The 24,429-nt window shown below is 36.4% G+C and overlaps 4 protein-coding genes across 5 annotated transcripts; all 4 read right to left on the reverse strand.

Moving 5' to 3' along the window:
* Positions 1-5,839: 5,839 nt before the first annotated feature.
* LOC147276413 (actin-depolymerizing factor 5-like) lies at positions 5,840-7,231 on the reverse strand. Its single transcript, XM_086255165.1, has 3 exons — positions 7,122-7,231; positions 6,743-7,002; positions 5,840-6,198 (listed from the first exon to the last, which is right to left on the reverse strand). The coding sequence occupies exons 1-3, from the start codon at positions 7,140-7,142 to the stop codon at positions 6,048-6,050; spliced, it is 432 nt and encodes a 143-aa protein (XP_086111291.1). The 5' UTR covers positions 7,143-7,231; the 3' UTR covers positions 5,840-6,047.
* Positions 7,232-9,813: 2,582 nt separating this feature from the next.
* LOC147276414 (26S proteasome non-ATPase regulatory subunit 4 homolog) lies at positions 9,814-13,823 on the reverse strand. 2 transcript variants are annotated; one of them, XM_086255163.1, is made up of 11 exons: positions 13,686-13,823; positions 13,475-13,588; positions 13,278-13,383; positions 12,758-12,872; positions 12,463-12,672; positions 11,799-12,117; positions 11,519-11,642; positions 10,627-10,730; positions 10,449-10,517; positions 10,202-10,279; positions 9,814-10,097 (listed from the first exon to the last, which is right to left on the reverse strand). In XM_086255163.1, the coding sequence occupies exons 1-10, from the start codon at positions 13,695-13,697 to the stop codon at positions 10,235-10,237; spliced, it is 1,218 nt and encodes a 405-aa protein (XP_086111289.1). In that variant the 5' UTR covers positions 13,698-13,823; the 3' UTR covers positions 9,814-10,097; positions 10,202-10,234. The 2 variants fall into 2 exon arrangements, with proteins under 2 accessions (XP_086111289.1, XP_086111290.1); XM_086255164.1 differs by having other exon boundaries at positions 9,814-10,118.
* Positions 13,824-15,131: 1,308 nt separating this feature from the next.
* On the reverse strand, positions 15,132-18,665 carry LOC147276415 (Plasma-membrane choline transporter family protein). Its single transcript, XM_086254297.1, has 3 exons — positions 17,404-18,665; positions 16,167-16,509; positions 15,132-15,542 (listed from the first exon to the last, which is right to left on the reverse strand). The coding sequence occupies exons 1-3, from the start codon at positions 18,447-18,449 to the stop codon at positions 15,279-15,281; spliced, it is 1,653 nt and encodes a 550-aa protein (XP_086110423.1). The 5' UTR covers positions 18,450-18,665; the 3' UTR covers positions 15,132-15,278.
* Positions 18,666-19,310: 645 nt separating this feature from the next.
* On the reverse strand, positions 19,311-22,765 carry LOC147276416 (Cyclophilin-like peptidyl-prolyl cis-trans isomerase family protein). The gene is made up of 7 exons (XM_086255258.1): positions 22,471-22,765; positions 21,525-21,603; positions 21,374-21,421; positions 20,795-20,818; positions 20,527-20,709; positions 20,329-20,404; positions 19,311-19,693 (listed from the first exon to the last, which is right to left on the reverse strand). The coding sequence occupies exons 1-7, from the start codon at positions 22,570-22,572 to the stop codon at positions 19,531-19,533; spliced, it is 675 nt and encodes a 224-aa protein (XP_086111384.1). The 5' UTR covers positions 22,573-22,765; the 3' UTR covers positions 19,311-19,530.
* Positions 22,766-24,429: the final 1,664 nt, after the last annotated feature.

Here is a 24,429-nt window from a genome sequence, read left to right on the forward strand (position 1 = left end):
CTGTTGCCAAACCGACTTTGGGGTGGTTACTAATTTTTCAAGTTCGGTTAGGCTCAGTTGGGCCTCGGTGACAGATTGGTTTAGCTTTTTGGTGTTTCGCGGGAGGTGATTCCCAGACTGTTTTCGACTCCAATTGCAGCGGTGCAGTTTAGTAAGGTCGTCGATACCCAAAAAAACACATAACACGACCAAATCGATCAGTTCAACGTCGGTCGAAAGTCAGTCAGAATTTGTAATTCGACACAAAATGCCAGCCCTAATTGAGACTACACATTGACACTCCAAAACAAGTAATAAATTCCTACATCTTTAAAAATGGACTTCAATAATATTTTTAGGATATAGTACTAAAATGTAATCATGTTCATTCATATTATAACACGTGAATTGATTATAGGGAAACTTAAAATCCAGTCCATTTTATGAGTCTTTCTTAAACTAAGACCGGTAGTGATTTATGATTTTTAATTAAGTCCTTTTATTTTTCTTCTTTAACGGCAGCCCAAAATCTTAGAGTTAAAACCTAACATGCAGCCTCTACAAAGCCCACTTTATACCCTAAAAGGGGAAATACCTTTCAAATAGGGGAAAATACCCTTCAAATCGGGGAATGACTTTATTATGAACTAAAATGATTTTTTTATAAATTAAAATGACTTTATTATTAATTAAAATGATTTTTTTATAAATTAAAATGACTTTATTATTAATTAAAATGATTTTCTTATAAATTATTATGAATTAAAATGATTTTTTTATAAATTTTAAAACACGCCTAGTTTATATCTAAAAACTATTTTTCTAAAGTACTTAAGCCTAATTATTTCTTGATTATATCATGTAATAATGTTATACGATAATAGAATATAATTTATTCTCTATTAGCATGTATATATGTACGAAACTAATAAAAAGTTAATCATATAAAGTATACAAAAGAATTACCATATTCACATTTTAGACCAAAATTTAAGAGTCACCTATATTCATATTGCATGATTAGAATCCATCGTTCACTATCGGAGTTAATTACACCAACAAACAATGTTACGGATTTAGAAATGGGATATACAATATAATTTATTCTCTATTAGCATGTATATATGTACGAAACTAATAAAAAGTTAATCATATAAAGTATACAAAGAATCACCATATTCACATTTTAGACCAAAATTTAAGAGTCACCTATATTCACATTGCATGATTAGAATCCATTGTTCACTATTGGAGTTAATTACACCAACAAACAATGTTACGGTTTTAAAAAGAGGGCTGCTATTTGCACACCCCTAAATTTCTTTTTGCACACATTTCCTAAAAGAAATAAAAAAGATCAAAGGGAAAAGACTCTTCTCTCCTTCTCTCACCCAAAGCCCAATTTCATTTTCTCTCTTTGCACACCCCCATCAACAGAAAAAAAAAAAAAAAAAAAAAAACACACCAGCCCATTTCCCTCCTTCACCCCGACCAAAAAAACACACACACCAGCCCCGACTCCCAACTCTGCCGGAAAAAGAATCAACGCCGGCGTGGTGCTTTTGATTTCGACACCATCGCTGGTTTTCTAGGTGGTTGGCGGGTGTGGAGAGGAAGAGGGAAGAGAGAGGAAGTGTTTGGTGGGTGTCTCGTCGCCTGGTTCGCCGACGACCGCCACCGGGCTGAGGAGATCAAGTTGCAGCAAAGGTTTGGTAGGTGGCTGCCGAAGGCAACTCGAATGTTCGGTGGGTGGCTGCCGAAGGAAACCGCCGGTTTCGGCGAATGGTTGTCGAACGAACCTGCAGGTTTCGATGAATGACTGCCAAACGGCCTGCGAAGCTCATCCTTTTGGCTGGCACTGCGGCGTGGTCGTGCGAGCTGGGCAGAGCGAGGTCGGGTGTCGTCGGCGTGGTCGGGCGTTGGGCCTGTGCGAGCTTGGCATGGTGGTAGGCGCGGGGAGGGTGGTGCAGTAGGGAAGAGAGAGAATGAAAGGGTGGTACAGCAAGGTGGCGAATGCAGGGGGTGGTGCTGCGCATGGTGGTGGTGGTGGTGCGCCAGTGTGTGTTGACAGAGAAAGAGAGAGAGGGAAAGAAAAAGATGGGGTGTGAGTGTGTAATGAAATGATGGTATTTTGGTAATGAGTTAGGTGTGTATTAAGAGGTTTTGAATTTGAAATGAGTGTGTGAGGTGTATATGAGAAAAATGGTGTGCAAAAAAAAATTTAGAGGTGTGCAAATAGGGGATGTATGGCTAATTTTGTGATGACTCGTGTAAAATTCACACGCAAAATTCAACTATCATTTCATCATCACATCACGTTGTATATATAACTATAATTAGAAAAGCCTCTCTCATTAATGAAGGTATGGTCACACAAGTAAATATAAAACCAACTTTTTCCTTTTTCGTTTGGTTTCTTATATTTGTTATTTTTCTTTTCTTTTGTTCTTTTGCAACTTGCTAGCAATAAATAGTACAGACTTGGGAGTTATTCCCTTGCCTAAAATGGTCAAAGGATTGGGGACTCTGATCAGAAGTAGTTGAGCACGTGCTCTGTGTGCGCGTGGACTATGGTCAGAAGTAGTTGAGGACGGTGAGACATTGCCACCGTCTGCTTGATCCAACGGCGGATATTAATCTTCGAAACGTGAAATCATCATTGACTGGGCCAGTCTTCAGCGATTAAACACTGCGCATGTCTCCGGTTGCGCGTGGTGTACGTTCGATCATTTCATTTCAGTCATTTCCGTATGGGGGGTGGGTCCCACCAGTTACGTGTCAACTGTCGACTGGCCTGTGATGACGTCATCTGACACTGTTTATTTTCAGCTGGAAAATTTGTCTGAGGTTGGACGGACACGTACAATCTATCGGAGTTAAGGATTTTACTCAACCCAAAATTGCTCAAACTCAGTTAAACTTCAGAGCTCAGAAGGCGTGATTGGCGCCAAATCCAATCCACTGAATGGGCCGGACTCAGTTGAAGTTTGTAATTGGACTGAAGTCTGGCCCAATACAGACTTCCCTATTTCCAGGTTTGGGCCGGGCCAATTACTCAGGAATAGATCATCATCCCTAAATTTGTTTTCAACACTACAATCTACTACATTGAATACTGGCCTTTTGAGGATCAAAGTTCTTACGGGGCACTTAAATTTAAGTTATTAAGTGAAAAAATACAAAAAAGGAAATTATAAATTTGATATACTTATTTTATATCTAGTTTAATTTTGGTTTACGTTTTTTTTTAAGTTCTGTTTTGGTCCACTAATTGTTCTACTTGTTCAATAAAGATTTATATTTGTTTTTTCAAATTTATCCCGCCTTTTACCCTATCAAATTCAGTAAACATATACTTGTTTTAAAGTTATGCATTTTTTTTTTTACAACCATATAAAGATCATTCAATCGGAGTTCTAAAACTTAAGATAATTGATCCCAAAGTAAAGTACCCGAAACTACCAATTTTTCCTAAATTTTTTTCAGATTTTCAAACTTCACCAAACTTCAATTCTCTTTTATTCGAATATTCCAAATTGGTTCCTATGACTAATAAATGATGAAATATAACTTATACTTCAATTATAATTGAATAAAACACAATCAATATGATTTAAAATCATAACTTAAAAAAGATTGTGTATCAAAATTGAACTAAATATAAAATAAACGGACCAAAATTGAATTTAAAAAAAATTGTTGAGCAAAATTGAACTAAATTTAAAATAAATGGACCAGATTTGAAATTTTCTCAATAGAATAATACTAGAGTCACTATATTTATTTACAAATTTGTTTGCAAAATTATGTGTTAGTATTTTAATTGTTACATGCTTAGTTACGCTTTTTTATGGTATTGAGCAACTTGTGTCTTAAAAATGTAGAAAATGGAGACCGCGACCCTCCATGGTAAATTTCCCACTATAAATTTCATATACATTTCCAACAAATTTGGTGTTTGAAAAGAGGGAAAGAAGCTGCCAAGGGAGAAATAGTTTTTTCTTGTGGAGCCAATGAATCCACCCAAAATAACAGCCATATTTACTTATCCTAAAATCATTTTTAAGAGTTTGGGTTTGTAACAGGCCCCAGTGAATAAATATCCTAAAATCAAATCCATAATTATCATAGAAATTTTGGAAGGTACCCAAAAGTCTCACAGTTTGAATGCTTGTCCTGATTGAACGTGGAAGGGTATCATTGAAGGGACAGTGTTACTGTGTTATGGTGGTTGTAACAGGCCAAAGTGCAGTGCAGTGCAGTGCAGCCATTAATAGCCACCCGTGAAAGGAGAGAATGAATGGGTATTTGCTGCAATAGCAATTCAACGCACAAATTATTATCTTGAGAACAAAACAAAGAATGATGCCAAAACATGATTGATTGATTTTTTTAGTGCCGTCTTGCCTTAATCCTCATCCTCATCTCATGTTCCTTTCAATAGTCAGTTGTTTTTTTATGTGGGGTTTAAATGTCGGAAAAATGCGGAATGTGAGAGAGGTGTTCAAATAGTTGCGGATATTCTTCATCGAAAAAAAATTTTAGAAAACCCCAAAAAAAAAAAAAAAAATCAAGAATAGAAAATATCCTGAAATTAATTTACATTATATTGATGAGACAAGCAATATATTGTCCAGATGCATGATGTGAAGCTAGAAAAACTTAATGAGTGGACATGCCCTTGATGTTACAAATTGTTTCAACAAATGCAAGTGTAACCAAGTCTATAAGTAAGGGAGCAGATTACTTGGCCCAACCTATTTGCAGCCCACTTTTAAGAAGGGTTCAAAAGATGCCAAGAAGCCCAAGATTGATCCAAAAACAAATAGAAAGACAAAACAGTCCAAGAGTTCACATTAATCATTGTTAATTATTTCACACCCTACCTCAAAATCAAATCATATCCGATAAGTTCAGGACCTCAGGTTTAGTTTAGACTTACCCATCAATTATCAAATTCATTAAAGTGCGAGTTCTATTAGTCAACATTTTGAGCAACTGCCAACCGAGACTCTATAAAGAGTGCTCAACCATCAATCATTCCACATGATTTTGATAAAATTTTCTATTTATATGTATTTTTCTTTTTTATTGTGAGGAATTCATGCTTAGAAAGTATGAAAAAAGTAAGTATGTATAAGCATAAAAAGTGATAAAAATATATGTATTTTTGTTGGATGAATACTATGAAATATACGTATAAAAATACACAAAAGGTGACTTTGATCTTCCACATCATCTTCTTTATCTCCAAAGCCTACTTGCCTGCATGCAAATGTTATAAAACATGTCTTTGACCCACAACAAATTTATTATATTTCTTCAAGTCGTGAGTCGTGACCAATCCTAGTTCTAAGTTCTAACTTCCTTCTTTAAACCATTAACATCTAACTTCTTTAAACCATTAACATCTTGGCTATTTCGGATAGTCCAAGAACTTACCACAAATCTATAATTATTCATTACCACCATAGGCCTAGAATGTTGTTGTCACATTTGATAACCACGAGCTAGCTAGTCAAGATTTTTTTATAGCCTTTTAACATTCATAACTATATAGACCCCATATATTATGTGTATTTAAATATAGTTGGTTTAGGGTTATAATTAATTACAATATTATTCTTAATTTTTAAGTTGAGTATTATTATAATTGTTTTAAAGTAATAAGGGCATAATTGAAATCTAAACGTAATAGTTGACAAGATGAGTTCTCTTCATAATAGTTGACAACAATGATGAAACATAGTTGGATGCACATATGAAAAACTTGAAAGGCACATTCAACATTTATTTGGAAAGGTCACAGTTTCACACTAATACACTCTTTTTAGTTTTTACCTTACATAACAAAGATAGATACACATCAAGAGGTACATTGTCATTAATTAGCACACAATTATTACAAATTAGAGGATTAGCTTACATTAGTGCCAAAAATCAATGAGGTGAAAATTAAAGATACCCCCAACAAGAGAAAACACATGTGATTGGCTGGAATTATTAAATTAAGGTAAAGATTCCATTTCCCAGAACATAATTAAGCTGCTCTCTCTCTCTAATCACATTTATTTGGCTCTGTCCTTTATCACATCCATCCCCATCTCGGTCGGGTCTGTAGCCTGGAGTTCATAGCTGATGCCATCCAAAACTCTCCTCAGCCCATCTTTGGAGGTTGCATATAGTATTTTTGCTCTGATCCTTGATTCACTTGGAGACCTGCAAAACCCAAATTCACATCACCTCTATTTCCCCTTAATACTTGTCATACAAAATGCTAATGTGTAGAAATTATTAGGTTTCTTAAAAAAAATTATAACTTGTTTTGAATTATGTCAAGACTGTCATAGTCGAGATTGAGTAGAGATGTGGGCTAAGATGACATAAGAGATCTCAACCCATATCTCACATATTGAAATTGAACCCACCTTGGTCTTTTCAAGTCTAAAATAGGTTAGTTCTAATATGCCTATCTAAATGTTATTTTATAAAGTAAAGAGAACCAAATTATTAGGTGTGCGGTGTGCCAAACAATTGAAAACCATGTACCAACTGTCCATGATGCTAATGTAGCTAAATGGGTAGGCCTACATAGTTGCAATTTTACTAAGCAAACATGGCACACCAATTACTGCACAATTTCTATGATTAGAGTGATTATTGGTCCATGCTCACAATATATCAAATTCCAAAATCACAGGGTTAGAACTAACTACTTGATCTTGATGAACATGAAAAATCAAAGAAAATAGAATTGACTGACCAAGCAATGAAAAAGATTTTGCTCTTCCTGCAATTATCAACAGTGACAAAATCAAAGTCAAACACAGCATATCTGCAATCGTCTTTGGGCAAAGAGGCTGCAAGATCATCATAGTTTTCACCAGGCCCTCCCACCTTGTCCACAGTGACAAGCCTCGATTCCTCATCAATCTTGAAGACTATGTACCTGTGCACCTTCTTCCACTTCATCTCCATGAATGAGTTCTTGCACTCATCAGTCACCCACATCCCAGTTGTAGCCTAAAGTTTACCACAAACCCAGAAGCCAGAAAGCACTAATTAGATCACATAAAAGTTGTACATGTTATATTGTTGAAATCAAATATAAACAAGATCAGAATCAAAGAGAATATGTGTACCATCTTGAAAGCCATTGCCATGGTTGTTGAAATTGAAAAGGTTGTCTGTCTGCGACTCTGTTTGGTATTAGTCTCCGAGAGGCTGCTGAGTCTTCAAAGTTGCACTTTGGTCTTATATAAAGATAGGGTTGCTGAAATGCCCATTAATGTGCAATTATATTACAACTTTCTCCACACTAGATCTGTGCTGTACATTGCTCGTTTTCAATGACCAACTTGCCCCCCCGAAATAGTAGATTTGGTTTGTCGTTGAGTTGGTGACACTCGGGCTCTTGTCTCCCCCTGCATTTTGAGCTTGTTTACCAAGTACCATGTTGGTATTTTAAACCCTGTGTATGTATCTTATATTTTAAGTTTTCCTCCAATGAAATCCGGACCAATGCAGAGAAGATTAGTATGGTATTGTGCAATGTAATGCACCCTTAGTCAACGTTTACCAAATATTAGGTGACAACCGTCTTTTAAAATACGGGCTTTAAATATGAGTTTGAAAATTATATCAAACGATTCATTTTAGTGAGAGACTTCTTCGGACCGTGTCACCAAAGAACAGTTAAACGAGCCATTTAAGAATGTAGGCCAGAATTGTGGTGTAATGTGTATCCCCCATTTCGGTCATGAAATAGAATGACACCTAGTGAGCTCATATTTTGACTAGAAAACCAACTCTCAAACTTATTTTTTATTGACTGTTAACAGGTCCTTCAATCTCTCCTTTTATTTTTTTGACCCGTATTTTGAAAGTTAATTGGATTGGGAAGTAACTAAATTACTCAAACAATTAAGAAAGTCAAGGCAAATCTACAAAGTTGTCGAAGAGATGGTTGAGTTAGTCGAGTGTATATTAGAGCTTAGAATCACATTAGAATCACAAAGGTTGAGATTAGCATTAGGCCGGTTGAACACAAATATATGAAGGGCAATTCAGTCCAAAAAGCCAAAAGAGTTAAATTGTTTACTTTTAAAACATGAGTTTCCCATATATATTCTACCTTGTTCAGGAAACTTAGGTGGAGGTCCTGGAGGACTTGATGACTCATTTTCTCCAATTTATTGACTGTCTATTAGGAGACATCAGTAAGTAAAATTGCAACAAAAATCTTATCCCAACTATGTTTGTCTACTATCCTTATCCAATCTCTTTGTTTTTTGTTTTTTTTGTTTTTTTTTTCTGCCAAAGGAAAAAAGAAGAAGCAGATTTGGTGAATGTTCACCCAATTCCTTAATTGATATCATACTATAGTGACTAGTTATAGGGAAAACAGAAGCTCATAGGGCCCTGCCAGTTAATGTAGACCAGTAACATCAAGGGGTGCAAACTTCATGATCATCTACACCATAAGGGTCATCATTCAAAGTTTTTTATTGCTAGTTTAAACTTAGTGCAACTACTGTGCAAGGTTCATTAACCCAATTACTGCAATACCATATTGAAATACATACAAATTGACCATATTGATATTATGTGCATATAAGTATATAACCTTTGTATATGTTTTCATATATATGTGCATAGATGGTAGGCTGGTCCCATCTTGGATCGCACACCCACATCCCAATACCCCATCACTCCATCTTTGTGTTCTTCTATGAGACTTTGCGTGAAAGCAAAGGAGCAAGGGGAATTCATCACCTTATGTGTGAAAAGAGGAGGGGGGGACAACAGAAAAAGAAGAGTAGAAACAGATAATAGATTAAGAAAGCATAAAGTTTCTCAGTGAAATTGAGAGTCAATGTATGTGCCTCCAATCACAGCTAGTTTATCTGTTTAGCTTCTCTTGCCCACTTGTTGATCATTCGGTTTGTTTTTATATTCATAATCAACACTAGGTATTTCTAAGCTTGAGTTCTTCCACAAAATTGTCTAAGAAACTGTAGCAGATAGGAGAAACAGCCCAACATTCATCTCATAAAATAATGTTGCAAATCTTCACCTTATATTTGTGATAAACATGAGTCATCTGTGAAGAGAAAGGGTTAGAAAATACAAAGCACTAGAATCCAGGACAGTTGCATACAAGAGAATGCATGGACATGTATGGGGAAACATACCCCTCATGTGAATGACCCACCACTTGACAAAATACTCAATCAGTCCCACAACTTGTGGTGTGGATCATTTGTTTTCTAGGATCTGAGTTTATAGCCCTCACAAATATATATGCTCAATGTACGGTTTGGTCATGAATAATATGACCTGATTTTGATGCCACCCAACAAATTTCAGCTTCTTTCAAATGGAAGTACTTAGAAGTGGTGCACATTGATGAAAAGGCATCATGGTCCACCCAACAAGAGAGTAGCCTTTTTTCAAGCAATGATATAGAAAACTCTTCCCTCAGCCACATTAGGCCAAGTATATAACTCTCAGCAAGTTAGAAAAGCAAAAACAAATGAAGCCACATATGATTTTCATGCAAAGCTAAACAGCAAATATAGGTAATACAGCCTGTTTATGTCACCCAAGAAGGTCATTCTTGGTGGCCGGATTAGCTTTTAAACTTTTAAGACTTTCCCTTTCTTGATGAGGCATTGCAATACCACTACATGATTTTCATTTTTTTTTTTTTACTGCACTAGGAAATTTTCATTAGCTGTGATACAATGGTGCAGATTTGATTGAATGACGCCTGAATGATTGAACAACCTATTAGGCAGATTGTATCACAAGGAAAAAAGGACCAAAGAGAGGAGGGAGAAATCATTCAGAAACTTCGAGAATAATAAACATTAAATTCAAAGCATCACAAATCTATTTGTTCTTTCCTCCTTTTAATTGAATAAAACAGCCATAAATGATGCCATGAAGTTTGACACAGTTCATGCCATTGTTTACATTCCCTGCAACATGAGGTAAAATGCAGCATATTTTGATTAACTTGTAATATAATCTCTAAAATCCTGTTCTGCATCTGTTTTTGTATCATCCTCCCACGAAATAAAGAAGCCTTCCTCTAAAACGAACAGCTCTGTGGTCTGCAAAAGAGGAACCAGATGCTTCTAAGGAAATCAATATAGGTCAAAACAACCAAGGCATTCATTATCAAAGTTGGAATTGAGTTCTTAATTTGACTCCTTACTTTGAAGATACAGAAGCAATTCTGGTCACATTTTCATTTATCCTCATTTGAAGGTTCTTCTTCATCCTTTTGTTGGGACTAGAATACCAGGAAAGGAAAAACATTTAAAAGTGGGAAATATATTGTAGAAATTTGGTATTGCAAAAAGAGATACTAACACCACAGGAAAATGAGTTTTATAACAAACAAAAACAGAAGCATATCCAGTTACCCAATAAGTTTTCATGTGTAAGGTTTGTGAACACACCTCAGACTGATTCTTCAGAGATGCAAGAAGATCTTTCACTGAAGGATCATTGGGGTCAACTCCTGGAAGCTGTAAGAAAAATAAAATATCAGGTCAACAGCAACATAATTATACATGGAATGCAACAGGACACGTTCAATTACATACAGGCCAAAAAAGCAGGTTCAATTACACATACAGATTCAAGGATAGATGACAGAAAAGACTGATCCTCCAACACCTTGCTCACATCTGACTGGGATGATGGCTCTCCTGTACTTTCCTGCATGGACATTTGAAGAGCTGCATGCAGCAAAGAAATAAGCATGCAGGAAGGAACCAGATATTATCAAATCTATCTGTCAATGTTCAGAAGCTTGGCAAATCAATTAACCAGACAAAAATTAAATATAAAGCAAAACAAAAGGCCACATTGATAGGTGTTCAGATTTTGATGTCCAACTTCAGCACATTAATAAATAGTTAACACTGATTTTACAACGATTCATAGCTGACTTTTAACTGAGAATTTAAAAAATAAAAAAAACATAAAATCATTAGCAAGTTAACATGTAACAAGCATAAGACAATGTAAGAAAAGAGCAAAATAATGATGCAGGTTTGGGGCAGCTAAGCATCCATGGCTGTGAGTATGAATTATGTGAATCCATGACTCATAGGTTTGGAATTCAGCAATCCATACCACTAGTGACAATAGTCCAAAGTGAAATGCATGCAGCAAATGGACCAGTAATTTACATGTACATAAAAAAGAACTACTAAATGTAAACCTATGATTGGTATATTCTTCTGACGGCATTTCTTATCAAGAAAAGAAAAGAAAAAAGTATGGCTATGAAGTCCAATAGTTGTAGAGATGAACTAGATGCTGCTGAAATGAAAGGAATGTGATCTTCCAAAGTCAAACAAGGATACAAATATCATGTTAAACTACTGTCCATGCAACAGAACAACAGAAGCATCTTGTAAATAATTTTCCACATGTAAAAAGTAATCAAATAAAAGAAGCCCAAGTTACCACCCAGTCACCTACCCCTTAATAATTGAAAAAATGGAATCAAAGAACACACCTAAAGCCAACTCCTGATCCGCACTAGTTGCCTCTGACATCTCAGCATCACCCGCTGAATTAGCAGATCCAGAGTTACTCATCGACATTGCAAGAGCCTGCTTTAGTAAGTCATTGTCATCAACCTATCACCATAACATGTGCCAAGGCCAATTCAGGTTACAGGAGTTCTTTGAATGATAACAAATGATGAGAGAAAAACCAACACAATATAGACTTCATGAACTACAAAAAGCTACACGCAAACACAAACACACATCACGATAAGAACTGACACCAACCATATCATCAGAAAGTTTCTTATCCTCGTTGAGAGATGAACCATTAACATGTTCAGTCATGGTTGCATCCTCTGATTTGGATGACAGGTCCTCTCCTTTTTCTTGTCTAGCAGCTTCCTCAGCAGATCTTTTGGCAGCAGCTTCTTGCCTTGCCCTTTCCTCTTCCATGGAGACTCTAAGGGCAAGAGCAAGCTCAGGATCGATATTGGGATCTACACCAAAATCATAGCCCGAACCACCAATAGCAGCAGCAGTTGCTGCTGCTGCTGCCCCTGCAAAGCCACTTCCTCCTTCTCCATCGCCAGTGAATACAGGTGTACTGCCAAGTAAAACGAAAAACAGGTGAAGATAAAAATGAAAGTTGAAATCCTGTTATAGTTCATATAATTTGGTAAACAATACTTTGATCGTACAGAGATATTTTTCAAGATTCGCCTTTATCTTTCTAATATCTATTATTCCCACTTTTATGTTCTTTCTCCGTACTAACATATTGTTTTTGATACACTTGAGTCATTTCCTACTTTCTTTATGTTCTTGACTTGTAAATGAAATGGTATGAATCTAAATCTTACATTCCAATTAGTTCCGGAGATAAATAACTTTAAATTTGGCATTATAAGCTTATCTATAAACAGACAAGGACAAACACCAAAGATGGTACCTTATAAGAACATCAGATAGAGCATTTGGACCAGGAGGGACATGTACTAAATGACTGCTGTCATTATTATTAACAGCAGAAAGAAGGGCCTCCAGCTTCTCTGGCTTCCCATCATCTTCTTCACCAAAATCAACAATATCAAGAGCAACACTGTTCTTCTTCAGTTTCTTCCCAATCATTTCCAACACCTTCTTTTCATATTTAACAGGACTGAACACACAGAACAAATTTTAGATGTCAACAACAACAAAAGAAAAAAGGAATGGGCAAGTAGACAGAACTTAGCATTATCTACCTTCCAGCAAAAACTATAATCCGCTGTTGCTGATTTTTGTTTTGGCGATGCTTAAGAGCCAACTGAGCTACCTGGATTGCAGCTGTTATGTTCATCTCACCCCCCATTTCAAGACCTATATTAAAGGAATTAGAGAATTGCACATAAATTAACAAGAAAAAGGAAAGTTTGATACTTTGATGGACATCAAGATGGAAAAATAAGAAGAGATAAGAAAGCACCTATTAAAATAACAAAAGCCAGCATGCAAAATAAAACCAAAGCTAAACATAAGCCTAACCATCTCTTGTTACTTTCCCACAATGTATGGTAAAATTTCCAATCTCATACGCATACATGATATCATCTTCAAAACTAAAATTGCAACATTCCACAATTATCTTGTGCTAGACTATGATCATTTATATTGAACACAACCATTCCAACTGCTTGGTTGATATATTCTATCAACTATTTGAAACAAATTCCAATTAAAATCACAGAATACAAGCGCATTAGTGTGAATGATAATTGATAATACCATGCATGCAAGCCAAAATCCTGCCAAGATCAGAGGTGGGAGTGGCCAACACGCGAACCCCTTTGCCCGCCATTGTTAATATCCCCACTGTATTCTCCGGATTTGCCTACACAATTCACAAAGATTTCAACACAGAAAAATTGAAGTGGGTAAAATGCGTAAAGGGGAAAGAGGTTATAGGTAAAAAAGGAAAGAACCTGGGTTTTGGCACCACAGATGAGATTAATGGCGTCGGCTTGAGCTTGCAATCGGGACGGAGAGTAATCCCCGTTTCGCATCCATTCTGAATTGTCAACGCATATCATAGTCGCCTGGTTATTCATTAAAATTTAAGCAGCAAAATCATCATACAATCGCATGCAAACCCTAAAGATTTCAACTTTGAAGAAGAAGAAGAGCATGGCTTACCTCGAGAACCATGGTTGCAGATTTTGGTTGAGTTGGGTGGACGAGTATTGATTCTCTTGAACGAACACCTTCACAGCTTCGGAGAGTCTCGTAGTGTTGTGTATTTTCTTTCTTTTTTTTATTTCACCCACTGGATTTGTATTTGTATTTTTTTTTTTTTTTTTTCAGAATCTTAATTGGTCTATCATAATCCTAATCCTAATAGACCTCACCCTAACTATTTAAATTAGTGTTGAAATATTTGACACAATTAATTAAATAAGTAAATTATACTTAATTATAATTAGAATAATGCTATTCTTACCACATTTCTTATACCACATTCTTATACCATCTCACGTGTCATTACTTTATTGGACAAAGTTTTTCTTTTTCTTTTTGGGTTTTTATTTTTATTTTTTAGTATCCAATGTATGAATGCCATGTAAGTTGCCACATAAGGTGGTATGAAATTATGGTATAAAAATGTGGTATATCTAGCACTACTGTTATAATTACTAACGCGATTAACTAACATAAATTATCATTGTTACCTTTAATTAGACATAATGCAAGTATTGTATTGTAAATTTTGTGTAATAATTAAACATAATGCAAGTATTGTATTAATGCTATTTTAGTCTTCAGACTATTACACTTGTATCAGTTTGATTCCGAGACTTCTAATTTGAAAAATTAAAAACTAATTTTTTCAATTTATTCATCCAAATTTCTGTTTGCATAACACCATGTGCCAATCACGTGGGGTCATTTTTTAGGGCAAAATGGTCTCTTCTATTTAGATCTTACCCTTTTTCCTCATGCACAATTTTTTCCTCTTTCATTTCTCACTAAATTTGGAAGAAAAATGTGTAAATTGACAAAATAATTTTAATTGACAAAATTGAAAAATTCATAGTCCTTAATTTTTCAAATTAAAAATCTGGGGACCAAACTGATACAAGTGTAATAATTTAAGAAACAAAACGACATTAATACCTAAAAATAATGTACTCTAACAAGTGGGTTATTAAATGCCAATCTTACCCTCACTAGAGAATCGATCCGTTTGAACGGCTCGATCCCTTTGCTCTTCTTCTCAAACTTCACTAGCTAGTGGAGGATGGATCCTGACCTCCATGTATCGATCCCAACTTCTCAAAACATGATTGCAATGAATTCCATAACTCAACAAAGATTATATTTTCCAGAGTACCCTTATAGTCCTTAATCAAGTTCTTCTACTCATCCCAAATTGTTCATTTAGTTTTTTGATAGATTTATACTTTTAACCCATTAGAAATCTAGTAGAAAAAGTAATCACTTTAACTATGATTAATTTTGAATCTTGAATTTTAAATGTAAGTTAACAGAGTACATTGTCTTAAACTTAAATTTTGCACGTGTGTACAAGCACACCAGTACTTGATTCAACAACATCACAGTTGGACCTGATAATGCTAAAACTTGCCTGAAATTTTTTCTCTTTATTGACAAAACCTCAAAAATTGTACAAGTCAACACTCAAAAGGTATGCACAATTTTCCGGCAGGCAATTCTAACATAATACACAGAATAAATGAAACAACAAATGATTGCAAATCAAAGATTATTTTATACACCCAGTGTTCTGGTGATCATAGATGACCGTCTATGGTTTCTACTAATGGGTAAGTGAACGTAAACCTCATGAACATCCTGTTTACAAACCTCCCCTCTGTCCCTATCTATGGCGTAGCACACATACACAGTGTCAATCACATTGTCCAACACATGGACAAAGAAACCCAGTACCAAGATCAGCAGCACCCATGCCAGCACAGCCACATAGTATGAATCTGCCCCAAGGTTGGTTGCGGCCTCTAAGATAGCACAGACCTGCGTATGAACATTCATAATCCATAATCCATAATCAAGAAATGTCAAGGGAAAAAGAGAAAAGAGAGGGGAATTACGATAAAACAAGAAAGATGATGCAGCCCAGCAATGTGAGAAGATCGAATAAAAAAAAAATTTTGCAACACCCCATCCACTAATAGCAGTCAGCAGATGGATGGGCATGTTGAGATCAGTAATTGGAAATGTCTAGAGTCAAGAACCACCAAAAGGTTAATTTCGATCACAAAGATCTGTTGCATGGCTCAACAAACCCGGAAGAGAACCAGCTGGACCAACCTAAAGACTATATGGTTCAAATCACTCCATGAACAGTCCCCATAGGACATCACCTGAACTATAGAACTACCCCCCCCGGTCCCCAACCCTCAACTCTATTCTCTCAGGTAGGCCACACCAAAAAAAGGCAGAAGAAAAGGACCAAAAGGTAATAACAATATGGTTATATTAAATTGGAAAAGACAACCATGCAGAGCCACTAACTTGCAAAAATGTCACATGTTCAATATATGGATGGCTTGCTCACATACCACACATGGATACACAACCATTTTAAATAGTAAGTAATGGAAAGCTGAATGATTGAGATTTGAAAAGACAACATACCGCAATTGCATATATTGCTGAGAGTACAAAAATAATTCCAGCCAATAGACGAGTAGAGATGGTTTCCACAAAAACTGCAGAGAGAAGATTACGTTTTAGAAGCTCATATGTCATCCTAGCAGATGTGCAGTAAGCTTCTCCAGTTATTGCTGCAAAGTTGATTGTGAACTTGTTGAGAAAATCAATTGCCGACATTAAGGCATTAACACAGCAACGTAATACAAGATGCACCATCCCAGGTGTATCTTGTCTTGCACCATCAACAATGGCACGCACCACTCGAACAACAGCTATAAGTAATCCAGATAGACATACTGTGCCAAAGGAGGGGCCAAAGGCATTTCTGCAAGTGTTTACAAAAACATGAGAAAGGAAGAACTTATTGCGACCACTATTGACATCTATCTGAATGGGAAGCATTCATCTTGCTGTAGTCAATCAGTTAACCCCATCTCCCCCACCCACCCTGAGTTCACCAACAAGCAGCTTAGAATTGTGCATTAGTGTGAATAGCAAAGATGAAAAAATGTGAAAATTAATGAAATGACATGTAGAGTAATGCCTATATTTTGGTTGTGATGAATATATCAACCAATTCCCCCAAGCATGTGATTTGATTCATGGGCATAACGAAGAACAAAGAACATCATTGAAAAGTAAGCATAATAACATCCAGGAGACATATTTGTAAAAAATCATTTTAGAGTTCAAAATGTGTGTCCAAGAGAAAGCAAAAGTATTACATCTTGATTCTTTAAGACATGATGTAGACATCCATTCCGGAATACTAGGTTGTTGCTAATTGCAAATAAGGGTCCAAAGGACCTGACACTACTGATGAAACATGACAACATCAAGACCAAAAAATTCTAGACAAGAAGTAGGTACCCATCTGACACAATGAAGAAATGCTGAATAAGGATTGCCTAATAAGTTATTAAAGACAGAATCTATATCACAATTGGGAGGTATACACATTAAAGACATAAAGTTATTCTGGAGATTGGATGGGAATAGCTGAAACTCAGAAAGCAAATTCACAAAGACTTGATGTGGACATCCATACAATGTTGGGAATAGAGTTTTTTGAGCCTATTCAAATTCAACAGAGTTAATCACCGACTTTACAAATCTCCACTAATTCCATTTCATTTGGTTTGGAACAGAACACATTTCAATTGCAGCTACCTTCAAAAATAACAAAGCTCTATATGCGCAATAAAGAATATCAATTCACCTTAAAGAGCTTCTGATAATCCGCCTTGGAGTTTCGTCCTCCTTGGTGAAGTACCACTGAGCAATAGTCCCACTAATCACATACACCTGAGCTTCCACCATAGCCGTCAGAGACCACAGCATAGTGAGAATTGCCAATGCATAGTAAGCAGGCACCCAACCATCTTGCTTCCACACACAGCTATACACTCCGTTCGATTCTCGTGGCGCAATTTTCCCATTTAGCCTCGCAAACACCAAGAACACTACAATGGGCGCATAGTAAACTACCAATCCAATAGTCAAACATGGCAGAACCCCAAACAAGCCCAAATTCCTCGAAAGTGCATCGGAGGCCACCCCAATTATGCTCACGGTGAGCTCAATTCGATGCCAATTGGCCACAATTATCCATACAATGACCCCAATGACCAAAAACACAAAAACCAGAACCAAAATCCGATAAACCAGAGGGAAAGCTCCGCTGCAAGTGGAGCTGACCGTGCAGGCGACGAACCAGTACACGTCGAAGAAAATTGGGAAGACGATGAAGAAGGGAAGGGAGATATAGACGACCTGTTTGGTGTAATTCTTGAGGAGCAATAGCAAGCTGAAGCAAATGGGTACGCTCAGAATCAATGTGATTACGAGGGTCCATGTCAAATCCTTGAGCAGAGAAGAAGAGGAAGTGAGGACGACCCAGTTGGTGGGACGAGACAAAGAGTCGTTTTTGACGCAGGAGGTGGAGTTAGAGTCGTAGACGAAGGAGGAGAGGTTGGAGTAATTGGTGTTTCGGTGAAAGACGGCGAAGATACCGAAGGCGAAGGTGGCGAGGACGAAGAGGGCGAAGATGACGAAGAAGGGGAGGTCTTTGAATGGACGTGGGTTGTGGTTGTAGGAGATCTGGAGGTACTGGGTCGGGTCGGATTCGGGTGGGTCGTGGTAAGATGGGGAGTGTGGTGGTGGGTCTTCGATTGGAGGTGGCGGAGAAGCGAGGAGGGGTTGGGAGGGTGAGGACGACGAATCGTAGAGGGATGTGGACTTGTTGGGTTCTTCAGAGCTTCCCATTGGAGCTCAGAGAGAGAGAGAGAGAGATGATGGGAAGGTCGGGTTTGGGTTTGGGTTTGGGTTTGGGTTTAGAGAAGGTGGAGGATCATATTTTGAATCGTTGACTGTTAAGCTGAGTGCGTGGAGACGTGGAGTAGTAGTTGATGATGATGATGAGGAAGAGCAACAGGAGGAAGCTTTGGTCGGTTTGGGACAGTGGACTATTTTAGAGGGTAGTTTCTATGGCACATGCCACGTGGCTTTAAACCTTTGATAGCCTGCCAGCCAGACATGCATTGGTTTGATGTGTTTGAATGTTTATGGGTTCTCATGTGTTCGATCTTTGATTGCTCTACAAATATATACATTATTAAAAATTTAATAATTGTACATCCTTCGATATGCTTCTAACAATTTTAAATCGAACTCTTATCATCATAATTATGGGATAAGTATTTTATCACTGAAGTTATAAAAACGAGACCAACTTAATCCGATAAATTTGTATTCCAAATTTAAATCTTAATGATGTGTTGTTATACATATTAGTGTTTTACTAGTTATGAAATAAATAAATTTTCAAATAGACTAACACATTATTTAGGACCCAAAATTTGAAATCTCTAGCTCTATTCTAAATTGGTTGAGTAGTTGACCGAATTCAAGAAACTATCTCATTATAGATTACCCAAGTTTTTGGAATAATAGTACGAGGTTATGGCAGCATGGGCAGGTTGTGGTGTATGGTTACAAGTTGTGCATCATTAATCTATTCTGCGCTGTAGAAAACTTGTTTGCCAACAACATTAAAAGTGCTTGTTATTTGAAGTTGGTTTCAATATCAGTCCAGAATGGAAGCCAAATACACATGCCTGAGAAAAGTGGAGGCAAAAGAAAAAAAGATTGATTTCTATTCGGTTCCTCTACAACAAATATGTTTTTGTATTAACAACTGTTGCCAATTACAAAAAGATAGGCTCTAATATATCCAGGATAAAAGCACAAGACTGATGGACTGATGGGACTTGGTAAAAGGGAACAAAAGCAAATAAGTCATCTAAAAATCAATCTAGTAACTCAAATTAGAATTCTGTTGTAAGTGTCATCTTTCTTCATCCCACTTGCTCTTGGGTATCTCTCCTGAGTCAGCAATAGTAACCTTCTTTCTGGGTTTTCCACTGTAGGTTCCGGCCCCGCCTTCAATTGCATACACCATGTCCATGCCCTGAATAACCTTGCCGAAGACAACATGCTCCCCGTCCAACCTGGGCATTTCACACATTCCACACATTATCATTGTAGAACTAGCATGAGGGATGAGATGCACGTTATACAAATTTCTTCCCCCTCATCTTATAATGGATACACTAACAAAATCCATCAACAATATGAAAGTAATTTCAATTTAATTCTCAAAGGTAAGATTCCAAAACCGGCATCATAGATGCATGAGAGAAGGTTTATGTTTGTCATAAATATGTAAATTCACATGCAAGCATGTGCATGCGTGCACTCACATACACACATTTACTTTCAGTTACATTTAATACTATTAACTTTGATGTTATCATCTTATGTCTTATGCAGAAAACACTTGACCAGGCATGGTCAATGCAAAACTTTTTAGAACCTCATACAGTCAGACTAATCTGATTGCATCACCACAGGAGAAGCTGGCTAGTAGCAGTAAAACATTAGTCAGTAGGACAAGATTGTATAATCCAATTATACAATCTTGGATTTTTGTTGACTAAAAGAAGTATAAAATCTTGGGAAGTTCTGAATCGGGGTAATTGTGCATTTGTGCTTCAAGTTGTATGTTCTCTGAAACTTAGTGCAGAGCCAATTATTTATACTCATGTCGTAATATTTCAGAATTTGAACCTAAAGAATAGCTTACCAACTAGCCTTGATTGTAGTGATAAAGAACTGTGAGCCATTGGCATCAGGTCCGGAATTCACCATTGAGACAACACCTGCACATAAAATGCAGTTTCAGAGGATAATAATACAAATGAACCAAAACAATAGAATATGGACCTTCAAGAATCCATAAGAAAACCAAAGTGACAGCCTTAAAGACTTTGAAGTTAAGCACCTGCATGTGAATGTTTTATTTTGAAATTTTCATCAGCAAAGGTGCCACCATATATAGATTCATATCCCTTCCCATCACCAGAAACAATATCTCCACCTTGAATCATGAACCCAGCTACTATACGATGAAATGGCGTTCCCTTGTAGTGTAGTACTTTTCCCTTAACACCTTTCCCTTTTTCCCCTGCATTCAAAGCAAGCCACAATCAGCATGATGACAGTAAGAACAGCTTCTTTCAATGACCAAATATTGCAGTAGATACAAGTACCTGTGCACAATGCCCTAAAATTTTCTGCAAACAAGAAACTCAAGTATTAGACAATTAAGTGGCACAATGATCATTTGAGAAGTAGATAATATACATGTTAAGATATCATACTTTCAATTAAGAATCGGAAGGGTATTCTAGCAGAGTGTGAAATAGGAAAGCAAGTGGCAGTCTATTTCGAAAAAAACATACAGTCAAAAGCAGCATGAATACGCAGTATTACACCGTTGAGTGCATTTGTGCATGCAACACTTGGTGTTTGCATGTGTGCCTGTTTGTGAGTGAGGTTGTGGGTAGTCAAACATCAAAAAAAGATACAGTCCCAAAAACTTTCAACAAAAGAAGTTAATGTGGTCATTAGCATGCTTCAATGTGAACAGAAAACCTTGAATTGTAAAGCCATCATGTCTAATCATGTAAAGGATTACAGATTATCACCATGGACTTCTGACAACAGTAAATGAAGGTGGATTATCATCAACCAATTTGTGGACTAAATGCCAAATTGTGACGAATAGAAACAAATTAGGTTTCAAGGATTCTGACAAAAAGGCATTAACACTTAAGATCAACACATACCAACAGTTTTTGGTACAACCTGACCATATAATCCAATCACGATTCTACCTGCAAATATGAAGGTGTAAATAGGAAGATATTAGTGGATACTGATAGGAAATCAATATGTAATCAGCAGATGGTATGTAAAAGTATCGACAGGAAGCCGTACCTAAGTGTTGTTCCTCAATATCAATATCCAGGTATACTCTGTGGGTAATTTCAGGCACCTCTTCTATTTTCTCTTCTTCCTATACATTAAGTTAGAGACTGTAAACCAATTCGTTTGTCGATACTGGTATTAGATGTGGGCCATTGTTCTTTCACTGAGAGTGAAGGCATTGATGCTCAAAGAATAAACCACTTGAAACTAAACCAATATATTCAGAAAAAGTAATGATAAAACAACAGACCACCAAGACTTCATCAGAGCTGCTACACCAAAAGAGCAAGAACAACATGCAGCCATAACTAATCTGTAATGTAATTTTTTTTTTTTAATTGGGTAATCTAAACAGAAGGCAGGTATCAAACAACAGAACAAAATGGAAAGATCCAAAATCCTGACATCTAATTTAAGCAAACTACACACCGTAACTGGGAATCCCAGATCACACATGAGGCTGGAGCACACAACTAGTAACAATGTTTCAAGAAACCAAATGCCTAAAATTGAACTTCATTACAATGACAATCAAAATTACTAGACTCAGAGACATGAGCTACGTGGGCAGGCACTGTGAATAAACACAATAGCGCAATTTACGCAGTTTGACCAACATATAAAGCTCCACTCATAGGCAGTGTTCAAGATTTACAACAACAGCCCATCTAGCCACTCTAAACCCTCTTTCACAGATTCCAAATGATTAACACCCAATTGAGCATTCATTAAATATAAAATTTGTAAAAAATTAAAGTCCCGAATTCAAGTTCCCAGAAATTCCAATCAAACACAAGCCCATATAAAGCATACAGGTTATAAAACACCAAAATTTAAACAAAACCAACCAAGCCAACATTGTAAATCACAGGTTTCAGCATAAACAACCACAAGTTGACAATCAGATCCATAAATTCACAGGAAAAAACCAATAAAAATGATAGAAAAAGCTTACATTTATATGGGTAGAAGTGAGAACAAAAATGAGGAAAATTCCGAGAACGATGAAGAGGAGGAGGCATCGTGGCTGAAGCAGAAAGGAGATCTCTCGACGCATCGTTTCGATCCTCTCTCTCAGTCTCTTTGTATATGTATGTGATTAAAAAGTATATCTACCTTCTTCGTCTTCCATGTTGCTCTCTCTCTCTCTCCTGTCTTTAGAAAGACCGAAAATATTGTACTGGCAGTGACCTCTGAACTGAGACAGACTGAGAAGAAATGCCTGGAATTTCCGGTCCAAAGAAAGAGGGTGTTTTGGTGCGCTAATTTTATTTTATTATGAGAAAATAAATAAGTATTTGTGTCAGTGTGTCACAACGCGCGCTTACACGCTTAAGAGGAATTTGTCTTCCTTTTTTTTTTTTCAAGAAAAAAATTGAATGCTTCTTGGATCAAATGTCCGATCCAGGGCCCAACCCAAAGGCCTCTTTTTCAAAGGGAAAAGGGCCGAAAGGCCCACAATTGAGTTGTGCTAAACTCTTTCTGGCCAGCTGGAAAAACCCCCAGAAGACATTAACAAAGGTAAGCAAATTTTTTCTTTTCAGCTTTTTTGATATTTAAAATTTGGACCTCACTCGGATGGAGAAACTCTGGTAGTGGTCGGGGTAGCCGAGTAGGTCTTTACACACAGCCCTGCAAGACAGGAAAAATTTGGGTGAAACGCTCATATGATGTCATTATGCTATATTAACTCAATTAGTTGTATATACTATGCCTCTTATTATGTAACATTAATTGAATATTGGTACACAAGTAGGGAATTTACCATTATAGTTAAAAACTTTGCATCCCGAACGTTCATGGTTAAAGGCAAGAGCAGTTCTGCAGGTTGGTCCAAAGCTAGGAGTCCTGACTTAAACCCCGAATCAGAACTAAGTTTTGGTTTGAAAGCTATGTGATCAAACAAATAGATGAAAATAGTGGTTTGGATAAAACAAGAAATTACTATCAATTAATCAAATGATTTTTATTTAACTAACTTTTTGATAAAATGATCCTTAAATAGAGATATAAAAAACAAACGACTTGAATATATCATCAAACTACAATATGAAATAAAACTTGGTGTAAAACTCTTAAATAAGTTTATTCATGAAATCTCTTAACAGAAGCTGCCTTTATATGTAAAATTATATATATCAAAAAGTTTCAATGTCAACTTGATTTTTCGATAGACTAAAAATGACAAGCTAGGTACAAGAGATTAATATCAACTAAAAATGAACACAATACAACAAGGTAGGTATGGTCTCTTTCAATTTGGCTGCTGAAGAATCGGGCCCCTTTGGCCATTATTGTCATGATGATCGAGGGTGCATGACATATACACAGTGCTTCCCATAAGACTTTTGGAAGATTGGGACAAATTACCAAAGCCGCATGAACCTTGCATGCATTGATGCATGCATGCACATGCATTCTCTGCCAATATATACGAATGGTTTAATTATATTTTTTGGATAACATTATATATGTCGGCTCCATATGTGACCTACGCAATTAACAACACAGACAAATGAACTTGAAGAAGGGTGGGATTGCCCTGAAAGAGACCATATAAATTGAGCAATTCATATATCCTTATCAATTAGAAAAACCTGTTTTTTTTTTTGTATGTATCATATGTAATAATAATTTTTTTTGAATATCAGCACTCCTTTTTTACTCTATCATTTCATGTATTGACTGATGATGCAATTTTTTCATTTTCGATAGGTTTAACACTTTAACAGTTTAATTTCACTCTACAGTATAGTTTTATGATCAAAATTGTGTATTTTTAGATCACTCTTTTAATATTATCTTTACAAAAAATCAACAAAATCAGAAATTGTTTAAACATGTAACAACTCTCTCAAATAAATTTATCTAACTATCATCAAAATAGTCTCATTTCTCATTGAATAATGCTATA

Source organism: Dryas octopetala, chromosome 8 (assembly GCF_963921425.1).
Source record: "Dryas octopetala chromosome 8, drDryOcto1.1, whole genome shotgun sequence".
NCBI lineage: Eukaryota > Viridiplantae > Streptophyta > Magnoliopsida > Rosales > Rosaceae > Dryas > Dryas octopetala.

What these genes read in the sequence shown, in the direction of transcription:
- LOC147276415 (XM_086254297.1), bottom strand. Translation starts at nt 18,449, where the DNA reads ATGGGAAGCTCTGAAGAACCCAACAAGTCCACATCCCTCTACGATTCG. An exon ending in ATTATCAGAAGCTCTTTAAG is followed by an intron (nt 16,510 to 17,403) that starts GTGAATTGATAT and finishes AAACACTTGCAG; the next exon opens with AAATGCCTTTGGCCCCTCCT. An exon ending in CAGCAATATATGCAATTGCG is followed by an intron (nt 15,543 to 16,166) that starts GTATGTTGTCTT and finishes GTTCATACGCAG; the next exon opens with GTCTGTGCTATCTTAGAGGC.
- LOC147276416 (XM_086255258.1), bottom strand. Translation starts at nt 22,572, where the DNA reads ATGCGTCGAGAGATCTCCTTTCTGCTTCAGCCACGATGCCTCCTCCTC. An exon ending in TCACTTCTACCCATATAAAT is followed by an intron (nt 21,604 to 22,470) that starts GTAAGCTTTTTC and finishes CTTAATGTATAG; the next exon opens with GAAGAAGAGAAAATAGAAGA. An exon ending in ACTACAATCAAGGCTAGTTG is followed by an intron (nt 19,694 to 20,328) that starts GTAAGCTATTCT and finishes TGAAATGCCCAG; the next exon opens with GTTGGACGGGGAGCATGTTG.
- LOC147276413 (XM_086255165.1), bottom strand. Translation starts at nt 7,142, where the DNA reads ATGGCAATGGCTTTCAAGATG. An exon ending in TGGCAATGGCTTTCAAGATG is followed by an intron (nt 7,003 to 7,121) that starts GTACACATATTC and finishes GGTAAACTTTAG; the next exon opens with GCTACAACTGGGATGTGGGT. An exon ending in AAAATCTTTTTCATTGCTTG is followed by an intron (nt 6,199 to 6,742) that starts GTCAGTCAATTC and finishes TGGGTTTTGCAG; the next exon opens with GTCTCCAAGTGAATCAAGGA.
- LOC147276414 (XM_086255163.1), bottom strand. An exon ending in TCTGTGGTGCCAAAACCCAG is followed by an intron (nt 13,384 to 13,474) that starts GTTCTTTCCTTT and finishes TGAATTGTGTAG; the next exon opens with GCAAATCCGGAGAATACAGT. An exon ending in AGAAACTTTCTGATGATATG is followed by an intron (nt 11,643 to 11,798) that starts GTTGGTGTCAGT and finishes TTATGGTGATAG; the next exon opens with GTTGATGACAATGACTTACT.